The sequence below is a fragment of the Gadus macrocephalus genome, chromosome 12 (assembly GCF_031168955.1).
Source record: "Gadus macrocephalus chromosome 12, ASM3116895v1".
NCBI lineage: Eukaryota > Metazoa > Chordata > Actinopteri > Gadiformes > Gadidae > Gadus > Gadus macrocephalus.
The window spans coordinates 21,974,076-21,987,616 of record NC_082393.1 but is presented as its reverse complement, the minus strand read 5'-3'; the positions used below and the strand labels follow the sequence as shown (position 1 = coordinate 21,987,616).

At 47.4% G+C, this 13,541-nt stretch overlaps 2 protein-coding genes across 4 annotated transcripts in view; one reads left to right on the top strand and one right to left on the bottom strand.

The window, feature by feature from the left end:
- atf6 (activating transcription factor 6) overlaps nucleotides 1–5,908 on the top strand; it is a 39,827-nt gene extending 33,919 nt beyond the window's left edge. The window contains exon 16 of the mRNA XM_060067440.1: nucleotides 4,013–5,908. Within this exon, the coding sequence (XP_059923423.1) occupies nucleotides 4,013–4,218 (206 nt within the window). The 3' untranslated portion in view covers nucleotides 4,219–5,908. The remainder of the gene's footprint in view (nucleotides 1–4,012) is intronic.
- Nucleotides 5,894–13,537, bottom strand: olfml2ba (olfactomedin-like 2Ba). Of its 3 annotated transcripts, none has more exons than XM_060067419.1 (9): nucleotides 13,100–13,537; nucleotides 12,734–12,997; nucleotides 12,412–12,519; nucleotides 11,717–11,902; nucleotides 10,739–10,964; nucleotides 8,932–9,821; nucleotides 8,085–8,475; nucleotides 7,640–7,816; nucleotides 5,894–7,192 (listed from the first exon to the last, which is right to left on the bottom strand). In XM_060067419.1, the coding sequence occupies exons 1-9, from the start codon at nucleotides 13,292–13,294 to the stop codon at nucleotides 6,582–6,584; spliced, it is 3,048 nt and encodes a 1,015-aa protein (XP_059923402.1). In that variant the 5' UTR covers nucleotides 13,295–13,537; the 3' UTR covers nucleotides 5,894–6,581. The 3 variants fall into 3 exon arrangements, with proteins under 3 accessions (XP_059923402.1, XP_059923403.1, XP_059923401.1); XM_060067420.1 differs by having other exon boundaries at nucleotides 10,739–10,970; nucleotides 12,734–12,926; XM_060067418.1 differs by having other exon boundaries at nucleotides 10,739–10,970; nucleotides 13,100–13,536.
- Between the last annotated feature and the right edge of the window lie 4 nt (nucleotides 13,538–13,541).

Sequence of the window (13,541 nt, the reverse complement as noted above, 5' to 3'; positions counted from 1 at the left end):
CGCAGAATCAAGAACGTTTCCTTGCTCCGAAGCATATGTTCTTAGCTAGTCGCCCGAGATTAGCTACGTAGACGTTGCGTTGGCTTCCCCTCGTAGTGAGACCCGCATCTGGCTCTAAGAGCCGTTTAAAAGCCCAGAACTAACATGAGCCGACAGGACACAAGGTCTTCTCTTTATTAGGTCAGGAGTGATGCCGGCTCTGTAGAGCCACACGACGGACATGGTCTTCGTCAAGGACGTATGGCTCTGTGTGTTCCCCAGATGACACGCAGGCTCCGCAGAAGGCAGCGCTACATTCGTGTCCTCTTTTGTTTGAAACTCTATAGTGATTAAGTGCGACTGTTAACTGTACATCTTTTGCGAGGCAAAGTCCTTGTTTTTTGCCCCCCACCTCGTCTTCCACCACCTCCTCTCCCGTCCCTTTCAACTGCGTGATTGCTGCACAGCAAAAGATAATTCTTTCCAGCTTCCTCCTTCTCTCTAGGAGGAATTACTCCCCCCCCCCCCCTCCCTTCCTCCCCTCCCTCCCTCCCTCCCTCCCTCCCTCCCTGCCTTCCAGTCACTAAATAGCTTTCATCTGGAGGAGGAGGTGGATATAGGCCTCGCTATGGGAGCAATTGTTTGGCACGTCCCGGTCAATAAGCCAACGAAGGAGATGTGAACTTTGATGTCGGTGGTAGACTGACTGCACTTCCACACTTCAGAGGTTTTTATTTACAAGTCAGTTGACTCTGACCTGTTAGATTCGCCCTCACATTAATCTCCAGTGAACACAGGCGCCATGACTTTAACGTGTGTTTAAGGCGGTTGTTTTTTACGCGTAGTTTGTCGATCCATTTGGAGATGGAGTTAGAAGTGTAGGGGCTAGGGTGCTTGAGACACTGGGTTATGTCCCCAATGTCCACACACTGACCTGTTGGATAGACTTGGTTCAAACCAGTTGGTTACAATATTGCAGTTTCACCCCTGCCTCAGTCTGTGTTCCCACTGCGATATTCAAAAGAGGACCAACGTGTGTAAACGCTGTGAATTGGCAAACAGAATCATAATCTGGTGTGAAGGCTCCCCTGCTCTCTTGGGGGTGACATAAATCAAAAGTATACATGTTTAAAACTAAAGTCATCTTGATGAAGTATGTGGGATTGCGGCAGGCCATGCTATGATGAATCCTGTGTTGATACACGTATGCTGTTTTCTGTTTTCTTTAACTGCAATCATGTGCACCGTAGCTCAGCATCCGTAAATAGTTCAAGGTTAAGGAACCCAGTGCTGAAGAACCCGGAGCAGAAGGACGACAGATTTGTGTGTTCTCTTAACCAGCCAGGGACCCTTTGTTCAAAGGCTGCCTATTTGTTAAGCGCTGCACGTTCGTAAAGTATGTTTGCTGTACTTTCGAAATCCGTGGTCAAGTTTAACTTGAGACAAAGCCATGTCTACAGTGCCACAGTCAAAGATTGTCTCAGTGGATAATTAAAGATGAGGAAGATTATAGTGGTTTGAATCCCCTGAGGGAAATTCCAAGGAGAAACATGATTAATTCGGTCGGTTAAGTGGGCCTAATAGGCACCCAATTAGATCCCAACTTCATCCCATTGACTTGAATGGCCTCTGGGGATCTGGACTCTGTGTGATAATTCATCCTGATCTTGAAGCGCGGCTTCCTTTTCAACACCGTGTCAAAGCGGACCCATCTCCTCTATTGATCAAACCAGAGTGGGCCTGTCGCGTGTCCTTCTAAGACGCTCTCCTGTCGGGCATAAGGGGGATGACTCACGTCGAGCTCGCCTGCTGTCACAGTGGAAACCAGGGGCAGCGAGCTCTATGGAACCACTCCGGGTGACGCATGTAGACGGGGCCAGGAGAGAGTGCCTGGTATTGGGTCGGAGGAGCCGCTGTGTGCGTGGGTGTGTTGGCTGCGCTGGCATAATGCCCTCTTCAGCTGCCGGTGGGATGGAATTGAAATAATTACTCATGTGACCAGTTTGAATAACACCAGCATTTGCTACCGTCAGTATCGTCAGGAATAATTTGTGTCTTGCATTAGCCTAGGTTAAGGAATCTTCTTGAAATTAGGATATTAAAGCAATCAAACCCTTAGTGTCCCCTTAATTTTTCGACCAACAAAATACCATGATGAATCATGATGCCCAAGCCCTATACCCCTGGTGTTCTCATTACTGCAAGGCACTACGCTCTAGCAGAGCATCCCCGGCCTGGGACTAGATTGCGTGACTCTCAACCCTCTGTGAGGAATGACAAATGGATCTGCAATGAAACCGCCATCACAAAACGTCCTCACTATCATCTTGCTACACTTGGAGGGAGTCATATCTGGCGGTATGCAGCATTTGCAATATTATCCTGATATTAGACAATGGAAATGTTTCCACCAGAAGAAATCAGCCTTCATTAAGTGACCAGGCTCTGATGCCTGCGTGCACGCACGCACACACGCACATGCACATGCACATGCACACACACACGCACGCACACACACAAACACACATGCAGGCACATGCACACGCAGGCAGAGGCACACATATACACATGCATACACACACACACACACAGACACGCTCATCTCCAAAGTATGGAAAGCAGCTGATGTCCTAGACAGGTGTCTCTGGAACAAATGGAGCCCTGCCGAATTTAAACCGTATACACGGCTTTTAAAGCCATTTAGCCATCTTTCCAGGTTATATGACACTGTTCCCAACCAAGGGAATGTTATTGTAAAGCTCTTACCAACTGGCCTCTTCTCTCTGCCCTAGCTTTTTTCGAGTGGTCGCGTGATGAAGAATGTCAGGGGGAGAGACTGCTAAGTGCAAGTTGAAAGTGAACCTAAGTAAGACAGCCGCACAGATATCCTTGAGTTCGTCGGACAACAGGCTTTTATGATTAGCTGTTGCGTCCATGGACTAAGATGTTGAGCTCCTGCAGGGCAGGGTGAAATCAAAGCAGGCTGTGCTCATGGCCCACTGTGTGGACCACACCAAAAGTCTAGAGTTTGCCTTGAGAATACAACACTGTTGCAATGTTGCCGTCCCCTAAGAGCAATGGCTTGTTGCGCAAGACCTTTAGGGATCAAATGTGTTTCTTGTATTTTCTGTTTTTTCTTTCCCCTCATCTGCAGTGGTTGAATCTTTTTATTTATGTTTTGAATAAAAAAGCAAGTATAAATGCAATCGGGGATTGTCCGATGCAAGAAAATAGACGTACACTTAAGACGTTTTCCTCTCAACCGTATTCCTTGTGTAGGCAGCTCTTCTCACAATGATGCCCATCGGTGAGGATGCATGGTACAATATGGTATTCTCTGGTTCTCATTCCTTGGGTCTTCTACCCCAGGGCTTAAATTATGCTTTCATAAATGTAGCCACTAATTCAAATGTGTTGATGGTTTTGTGCCACACATTTTCTTCAATGTTTGTGAGACTGTGAGCGAGACGGAGAGAGAGAGACAGAGAGACGGAGAGACAGAGCGAGAGAGAGACGGAGAGCGAGGGAGAGACGGAGAGACAGAGGGACGGAGAGCGAGAGAGAGAGAGCGAGGGAGAGACGGAGAGACAGAGAGGGACGGAGAGCGAGAGAGAGAGCGAGAGAGACGGAGAGCGAGAGAGACGGAGAGCGAGAGAGGGACTGAGAGCGAGAGAGGGACTGAGAGCGAGAGAGGGACTGAGAGCGAGAGAGGGACTGAGAGCGAGAGAGAGGGACTGAGAGCGAGAGAGAGACTGAGAGAGGGACTGAGAGCGAGAGAGAGGGACTGAGAGCGAGAGAGAGACTGAGAGTGAGAGAGAGAGCGAGAGAGGGACTGAGAGTGAGAGAGAGAGTGAGAGAGATCAAGAGAGGGACTGAGAGCGAGAGAGAGACTGAGAGTGAGAGAGAGAGTGAGAGAGATCAAGAGAGGGACTGAGAGCGAGAGAGAGACTGAGAGACTACAAGACTTATTCCCCCCCTCGTGTTGGATACTGAGCTCTAACGGCGCGACTCCTCTGCCGTCTCCCCCCTCCAGAGAGCGTCATCAAGGACCAGGACGCGTTCGAGGTGATGATGCAGATCGACTGTGAGGTCACCGACACGCGCATCCTCCACGTGCGCTCCTCCACCATCCCGCCGCTGCTGCGGGTCAACAATACCGACACGCTGTACCAGACCCCACCCTCGGACCGCCCCGGGGAGGCCCCGCCCCCCGTCGGAGTGCTGATGGGCTCGGCCTGAGCGTCACCACGGCCCCCTCTCCCCCCACGCCCCCCGCCCCCCGACACCACTCGCACCCGGACCACCCTGACCTCCGCCACAAATGTTTGAAGCGTTTCTTATTTAGATTGAAATAGTTTTGTTTTGTTTTTTGTGGGGGGGGAGATGTTTTAAACCTCATGGACACGATTGGGCTGGATTGCAATTTCTCTACTGTGAATTTTGACATTGGAAGGAAATGTAGGCCTCTCGTATCTATAAAATATCGAAGTGTAGTTGTGGTCATTGGAAGCTGGTCCAAAGGGGTTGGAGGTGAGGGTGCCAGATGCTCAGCCCTGCCCCAGAGTGAATACTTCCTGTGCGGCAACAAAAGACTTCCCCCGGCGGCCCCAGACGCTCTGCGCTAAGGGTAATTGCTCAACGGCAGGGGGCAGAGTATTGAACCCTGCGTCACCCCGCCACTGAGAGGCTGCTGTAACAGCAGCGGTGCATTTGAAATGAATCCCTTTGTTATGGCTGTACATTTCTGGCAGCAGAACACAACCTTTTGTGAGCAAAGGTTTTTATAAGTTGTTGTTTTTAAGAGATCCAATCTCACCAGGTTGATTAGAAACCAATCTGCAATAAGACATGTCTATTCATGACCATTTTTAGATAATCAGGACCTGCGTTTCTGTCGCCATGGATCTAATCAAACCTGTTTAAACTTCTGAGTTTCTAGCAAATGCACGTCATTTCTCGTGCACCCATTCATTCGCCTATTGCGCTGTCTTTGCCCTGCTTTTACATTTTTTTGTCTTTCTTGGTTCCTAAATGCTGAAGCGAAGAACTATACTGTATCTGCTCACATCGACAAATACCTTCGACTATAAGGCCATGCACTCAGGAAGCTGAATATTCATGAAAGCTGTGTCAAATATATAGTTGTTTAGTAACTTTTGTTATGTGTTTAATATGCTTTGGATTGTGTTTTATGAATAGTTTCTGTTTTATGTTTTGCACCGTGCTGCACGCAGACTTCTATATATATAAATATATATGTATTTATTTTCCACTGATTGTCGATAAATATGATTGTGTGCAAATTCCGTAAGTAGGACAGAGAATAGTCTTTGCAATACCTATTGAATTTTGTATTCAAACCATATTTGAAGGACAGTTGGGACGTCGAGGGATAAGCTTTGTGTTTTTCATTTGATTGCATCATATATCGTCCCATTTTTTTCCTATTGATCTATCTTGTTATTTTGCTCATAATTCTGGACCTTTATGGATAAGGGGGTAGTGTTAAATGCTCTAACTATTCAATTGTCAATTTTGAATCTCTATTCCTTTAAATTAGGAAAATGTCAAAAACAAATGAACATAGCATTCACATTTATGTGCCACGTTACGCTATCTCATCTTGAACCTTGAACCTCCTTCCATTGTCCTAATTGCACTCTGAAGTGCACTTAATTAAAAAATTCAAGAAATTTAAAAATTTAGATTAGATTTCAGACCAGTTGTTATCCAATTGGCCATATTATATCAGAAAATCTTAGTAATAGTAAAAACATGCCCTGTATGAGTTATTTTCAATTGTGGAGTCAATTTGTGTTTTGAGTCGAACTTTTAACTTTATCTCCCATTGTAATCAGTTTAAAGAAAACAAACAATTTCTGAATTGTGAAATCGTTTCAATAAAACACTGGAATTTCTTACCATTTTAGATTGTTTTAATACATTTTTTTCACATAGGTATATATTTGTTATTTGTATGAAAGTATATATTCTTCAATATTTTTTTTACTTTGTGAAATGCATTTTGTAAATGCTGAAACGGCAAAGGCACAGAAACCCTGAGCTGTCTTGAGCACTGAACACTCGGGAAGTGGCAGCTTACTGCCATGTGTGAACACAAACATTGGGAGCTTTTTATTACTTCAGATGTTTATTGTAGTCTTCTCAACGCCTTCAATCTGATCTGGAGGGAGTAAGTGCTTTCTGTGATCTTACCACACAGACGGACGTACATCTGTGTGCAAACACACCTTACAAAATGGTATATAAAAAAAATACAAAAAGGAAGTGAATAAAAAAGAAAATGGGCTTTGAATGGGGTAGCTATTTTTTGGAGGGGGGGGGGATCCAAGCCTTGATTTTGGGGGACTGGCTCTGCCACATCTTCTACATTCATGTACATCACAGTGGTTCATTACACAGTATATACAATTCAACCTGTTGACTGAAGTACAAAACATTTTGTTTTTTCGGATTTTTAACAATATAACATTCCCGTGAACTGGTCTACAATCCACCCTTAAAATCATAGAATATCTTTTTTTTCTAAATTTTTCGAATACAAAAATACTCAAAGTACTTGGTGCGCCGCCCCTCCCCCGTCAAGGGTCTCCGTAGGCCAACTTGACGTCGTACGTGACCTGGCGTCCGTTGTCCCACGCGTACAGCACGCCCTCCCGGGGGTTGTAGTCGACCTGCGCCGTGTAGTTGTAGCGGTTCACGAAGGGCATCCCGGGCACCATCTGCGTGTGGGTGTGCGTGTCCAACGCGTACGCCAGCTTGGCGTCGCTCTTCTTGTGGCTGTCCACGGCGTAGAGGACGCCGCACACCACGAAGCAGTTCCCGTAGTGGTTCCTGCGCAGCGCCGTCCTCCAAGTGGTCCCGGGGTCCTGGCTGAGGTCCGAGGGGTCCAGCCGGGACAGGACGATCACCTCGTCCAGGAAGCCCTCCTCGTCCAGCGCCGGGTACAGGATCCACAGGCCGCTCTCGTCCGCCGAGAAGTCGATGTTGGAGTGTTCGCGCCACTCCCACGGCGACGAGTCCTCGAACACGGCGTTGTCCAGCAGGGTCCAGGCCGCCACGGCGCGGCGCCGCAGGTCGTACTTGATGATGTCCCGGGAGAACGCCCGGTTGTAGTAGAAGGCGCCGTTGTAGACCACGTGACCCGTGCCGATCCAGTTGTACGGCAGCTTGTAGGAGGTGGTGAAGCGACCTGGACCCGGAGAGAGGGCGGGGTGATTGATGGAAGGGAAGGAGGAACAGAGATGACCTCTGAGGTAGGGCTTCTCGATTATGGAAAAAAATCATAATCACGATTATTCAAATGATTATTTTTGAGTTTGAAAACATGATGCATTTATACAGCATTTATCTCCAAAAAAGCACTAGAAATTTCACCTTAAAAAAACCCACAAAAACTGTTATGCAATTTCTAAAAAACTTTTAATGAATAAAATAAATATCTATACATCAGGGTTGTAACGATTCACCAATACGAATCGGTATCCGGTTGGATTAACAGATGCGACTACATCGATACCTGAGCCCCTGAATTGATTTAAAATGAAAAATAATCGGTAGAGGTAGAAAAATCGAAATCACGATTAAAATTAGATTATTTGCACAGCCCCACTCTGAGGACATTCATCATGTCATCTACCTGTCTTGAAGACCTCCATGTTCTGGAACTCCTGCAGGGTGTTCCCGTAATAGTAGTCTGCCACGTAGATTTTGTCGCCGGTCGACTTGGGGTCTTTCATCCAGGCTCCCTGGTTCCTCCCATAGGTGTTATGGGTAACTGGTTCGGAGATGGTGGCCAACGTGTCCTGGCACTGTCCTGTGACAGAACATTTACCGAGGGGGGGGGGGTTCACTAGTTTTCGACTAAACAACTTGACAATTTGAAATAACACAAACAAATGCGTAAAATGCGAAACAATCGCAGAAATGTGTTTCCTCAAATCAATCCTCAAATCAATCTCTGCTTTTAAATAGGTAATAGCAAGTGCTGCAGAAGGTTCCAGAAATCAGAGTGGTGAACGCGTGGACTTCCCTACAACATTCTTCCCGGCATTAATCTCATCATCCCTAACAAATGAGCCTACCAGTTTTCCTTGCCGTTGGTTCCGCCGGTCTTGGCACGGGCTCAGCTTCTGTCGGTGGGCCTTGATGCCCTGTCTCCACCTCGTCCCAGCTGATCTTGTATGTTGCTTTGTATCTCACTGGAGCAGTCGCTCTGGCAGTGGAGGTGGTGGAGGTGGTGGTGGTGGTGGTGGTGGTGGTGGTGGTAGCAGGGGTGGTAGCAGGGGTGGTAGTGGAAGTCGTAGTAGGGGTTGGGGTACTAATTGGGGGGGTGGTGAAAGCCTTCTGTTCCGGACCCAGGTGCTGGGGCGGGCTGGTTGCAGCGGGGCGTTCCGTGACCACACCGCCCTGGGAGAGAGGACTGGTCAGGGGCTGGGCCGCAGCTGCAGTGTGGTTCAGAGACACCGCCTGTGCCTGGTGAGACGACGGACAAACAACTAGGACCAGTGCTGTGTGGATCACAAAGCTGTGATACTAATTAATTGAGTCTATTGGAAGCGTCTAACATAAAAATAAATTAGCAGAATTTTGTGATACTGTAGCCTATATGAAAATTCTGACGTTGGACTACAATATAAATAATAAAAACAGGGTTCTTTCTGATTCCAATGTCAATATGTGATGCTAAGCAAATGATACCCCTGCCACATCGGATGAGTAGCATGTTGCTCACAGGGTAGGCTTACGTGTTAGGTATACCAGTGTCTCCACCAGCGGTGGATGCCCACCGCTGGTGTCTACTACAGTCTACTACATTTAAGGATGTAGTAGACTGTTCTGGTCCATATGAGGCTAACCACCCTACATTGATCACATCCACAATGAGCACATTTGCCATTCATTTGTTTGGTGCTTCGCGCGTCGACCTACCTTTTCGATATGCTCCACCCGTCCCACGAGTTTTGTTGGGGTAGTTATTGGGGGGGTGGTGAAGGTGAGGGTGGTGGTGGTGGTGGGAGAGGTGGTGGTGGTGGTGGTGGTAGAAGTGGCCGTGGTAGAGGCGGTACCAGAAATAATGGGCTGAGTCGAAGCAGCAGCGGTCCAGGCTGTGTGGATGGGTTGAGCCGATGGAGGAGACAAAATGGGGGGTGTTTGCGCCACAGGTGCCACCCTAACCCTGGAGATGGATGATTCGGTTGCTCGCTCTTCGGTGAAGGGCGATCCTTGAGTGCTACGCCCAACTTTTGAACCCCCGACCGTACTTTGCCTTGTGTCGTTGGTGACCATGGTTTCAGGGGCTTCCGTAGCAGAAGTCCCCCCTTTGGCTGCGGATTTTCTCGGGGTTCCCTTGGTGGTCGGCGTGGGAACGGTGACGGTGGTTCTGGTGGAGCCAACGACGGTCTTCGTCGGCTCCTTTGCGGCAAAGCTTGTTTCCGAGGTTCTAATTCGTTTGGCGGTCAGGGTGATCGGCCGTCGAGTTGTTCTGCCGGAGCCTCGCCCTGTGGCGGGGGTTTCGGAGGACCTCGCGGCGATGCCTCCGACAGTCGACCCCGTGCTCTGTCCCTTCTCCGGCGCTGTCGACGCGCCACCTCTGGGGACATTGTGAACTCCCGGCTCGGGGGCTGTTGGTTCCGCCTCGGCCGGGTCGCGGCCGGTCTTGCGGTCGTCCCCGCCCACAGTGCCGGTCATCCTGGGGCGGGGTTCTCCCAGTACTGGCCTCGCGCGGACCCTGGTCGGGTGAGGAGCTCGAGGCTGCAGGAGCTGCTCCTCGATGAACAGATCGGCCGGCCCATCGCCGCTGAAGCCGTGGTACTCGAAAACTGGAAAAAGGGGTGAAAGGAAGATGGATGGTTACACGCTTTGACACCCCGGGCGCCGCTGCAAATGCCGCGCTGCCTCGGCATCAGCGTCACGCCATCTTGTCATTATATGTGCTCGCCAGCCAGGAAGAGTCACAGAACTATTCTTTGTAAATTGAAAACAGTCAATGTACAAAAAGATGTGTAGACGCTAGCAAGAATTGAAGGAAGCACTGCGAAATGAGTTTGTTTGCACACACCGTGATCTGTGGCTGCGGGTTTCCATAATAATCATAATCAAAATGTCAACACCTCCGTTTAAGTATCACTGCAGCGTTTCCCAGCCCAAGGAAAAACATTGACAGGAACACTCGTAAGACACAAAGCAGGGATCTCACAAAGTGGGATCAGAGCCAGTGTGTTTGTACAATTTAAGCGGATTGAACAGCTTTAAAGTGAAAGGGAGTTTATGAGTGGTAGTAGTGGTAGTGGTAGCAGCAGTTAGAGAGAGGAACATCTCTGCCTGTTTGTGACTGGGTGCCTTTGATGAGACTGTAGGCCCAACAGGGGACAAAGAAGGTTCTTCTTTTCCATTCCGCAATTGATGAGAATACCGGCCGTCTGGCCTGTAACTGCCTTGCTGGGTGGCTGGCGGTCATTATGGCACTCCAAATGTAAATATCTATTTCATTGTCATGGCATCTCGAAATACATTAGAATACAGAATTGGATCTTGAAACATAGACAGACGGCCGTTTGTACATAGATCACTGGCAGTGCTTGGTCTTTAAATGTTATACTTATTAATTGCCTTATTTTTCGTTGTCCGTCTCGGCCAGGTCTCCCTTGAAAGATGGATTTTTAACTCAATGGGACTTTCCTGGTTAAAATAAAGGTTAAATCAAATTATTTGCTGAGGATTCAGTGGGCGGACTCACAGTTCTCCCCGGGTTCCCCGTCGTCAGCCACCATTGGATCCGGCTCAGATTTATAAAACGTCATGCCTCTGATGATCATGCCGTTGGCAGCGGTCTTTGGACCCTTAGAACCCCCCTGGAGAGAGGTCTCCACTCTGGGGGTCGGCTCGCGTTTCTCTTGCATCGCGCCATCAGAGCGCTCCTCTGTCGGCCCGGATCCTCGTCCGCCATGAAACTTTTCCTCATACTTTGCCTGCAAGAGAACAAACAAGAAAAAGATAAGCCGTACAACTCTGATTGTGATTAATAATAATGTGTGAAGAAACAACTTTTGATTTGTTCCCTCCATGATTTGGATTGACTTTGCTTAAAAAAACGATGGGGGCCAGCCAAATGCTGAAGACATTAAATCATCTGCACTGGGGTCTCCAAGTGTCTGCTTGGTTAGGTCTCTGGTCCAGATAATGACTGGGATGGCAGCGGGCTGCAGCAGCAAGGTGCTTTTGACCTGACGGAGGTAGACACATGATGCCCATATCCACTGTCACGTTAAAAAAAATCATGAGCCCCCACAACCAAATGTTTAAACAGGGATATGCCTGGACAGGAGGGAGGTGTGGAAAGAAATGATCAGAGTTTGTAGAACACCTTTTCAATATCCATTTCTGGAGCAGCCTTGTAGAATATGTGTTTATTACTATCATCAGGAAAATGTGTGTGTGTTCATGTTTAAGTGAGACAGAACAGCCAATATTCCTGCCATATTGAGCAAGGGTAAGTAAGGGGCTGTCCTATTCTGTTGGAATTCTAACCCATTTAAAATGATTTTTTATTAAAATCATGACCCTAATATGTATGAAGCTGATTATGTCGGTATGTTATCTGGATAATTGTCGTGATCACTGAGTAGAAACCCTCAATTCAGAATAACATCACTGATCGGGACATTCCCTATGAGCGGGTGTTGACCTTCCATCATGATGAAACGCAGACCCTTACGTCTGGAACGTGGTATGCAGCTGCTCTGTCACTTTTCTGGCCAAGACTCTTGGCCTTCTGTTCAGGACCCAGGTGCTGGGGTGGGCTGGTTGCAGCGGGGCGTTCCGTGACCAGACCGCCCTGGGAGAGAGGACTGGTCAGGGGCTGGGCCGCAGCTGCAGTGTGGTTCAGAGACACCGCCTGTGCCTGGTGAGACGACGGACAAACAACTAGGACCAGTGCTGTGTGGATCACAAAGCTGTGATACTAATTAATTGAGTATCTATTGGAAGCGTCTAACCTACTTTTTTTTTATCAGAATTTTGTGATACTGTATATGAAAATTCTGACATTGGACTACAATATAAATAATAAAAACAGGATTCTTTCTGATTCCAATGTCATTATGTGATGCTAAGCAAATGATACCCCTGCCACATCGGATGAGTAGCATGTTGCTCACAGGGTAGGCTTACGTGTTAGGTATACCAGTGTCTCCACCAGCGGTGGATGCCCGTTGGGCGATTCTAACTTCCTCAATAAGATCTGCAACATAAACATTCTAGGTGGCTTGAGATTTTACCCAGTCAAAATTATGTTTTTTAAGGATGTAGTAGACTTTTCTGGTTCATATGAGGCTACATACCCTACATTGATCACATCTACATTGAGCACATTTGCCATTCATTTGTTTGGTGCTTCGCGCGTCGACCTACCTTTTCGATATGCTCCACCCGTCTCACGAGTTTTGTGGTAACAGAGTGCAACTTTAGAAGATCCAGGCCATAAAAGGATCCCTCCAGTAGGTCAATGATGGCAGAGAGCTGGAATGATTGAAATAGACTCTCAAAATACTTTCCTTGATCGTAAAAAAAAAAATATTCATCGAGGTCATTGTAGATAAAGCGTGGTCCAGACTGGTCCAAAAGCCTTTGCTATGGACATGTTATAAATGGCATTGTTTGGGACAATGACCACAAAAGGTAATAAAAAGAAAAGCAGGAGGTGGTGAAGAACGACGAAGAAAGGTTGTTTCACCTTGACATTTTCTTTTTCAGCTTCCCTAAGCTTTTTCAACCTGAATTCCCCCTCGCATGGATTGACCGCAGACGGAGGAGCGATGCAGGCGCACTTGCAAGGCGGACCTGAAGTTATAGTTTCCACGGTGTAGAAGTCCTGCGCCGTGGCGCTGCCCTCTTCTATCCGCCGGCAGGCGCTCCTGCTCAGGGGTCTGACAACACATTTACACCGACAGTCAGAGCCTTCCGAGATGGCTTTCACTTTGTCATAATCACCCAGCAGCTACAAGAAAAGAGGACGGATGTATTTTGGACCACAAACAATCAAGCGTTTGATGATTAGGCTATATTTCAATAATTTAAGTTTAAACTAAGAGAAGCTTACCTGAGATAGAATATGTTCTTGGTCATCTATTGCCTGCTGGTGACCGTTATTCTTATCACTGGGAATATCAGCCTGTATCCCAGTTCCAGACCAGTTCCTCGGCGCAGCCGAGCAACAAGATAAAAACGCTAAGTATAGGCCTACTGCGCATAAAACCCATATTCTGTCCATATTATAAGGCTTGCAAAGCGACATACTTGGTATAGTTCAAATGACAGGCACAGCCTGTTACTTATTATTACATCTACCTTAATAATTGCATACTACAAAACTAGAACAGCAACCAAAATTGCATCTTTGACAAATTAAGATGAACAGCAGATGTTCATTCTCTTTTAAAGATTAATCCGCAAATAATTAATTTCACAACCATTCATGCAAGCAGGACAATAAGATGAGTTTAGCGCATAGATGCTGCATGTGCAGAAGGCAAGGAGCCTTT

Bases quoted from the DNA above. Each gene is read 5' to 3' on its own strand.
- olfml2ba (XM_060067418.1), bottom strand. From the start codon at position 13,294: ATGTCGCTTTGCAAGCCTTATAATATGGACAGAATATGGGTTTTATGC. The intron at 10,971-11,716 runs GTAAGGGTCTGC...GTTCTCTTGCAG, and splicing joins CTGCATACCACGTTCCAGAC to GCAAAGTATGAGGAAAAGTT. The intron at 8,476-8,931 runs GTAGGTCGACGC...TCGTCTCACCAG, and splicing joins GGGTGGAGCATATCGAAAAG to GCACAGGCGGTGTCTCTGAA.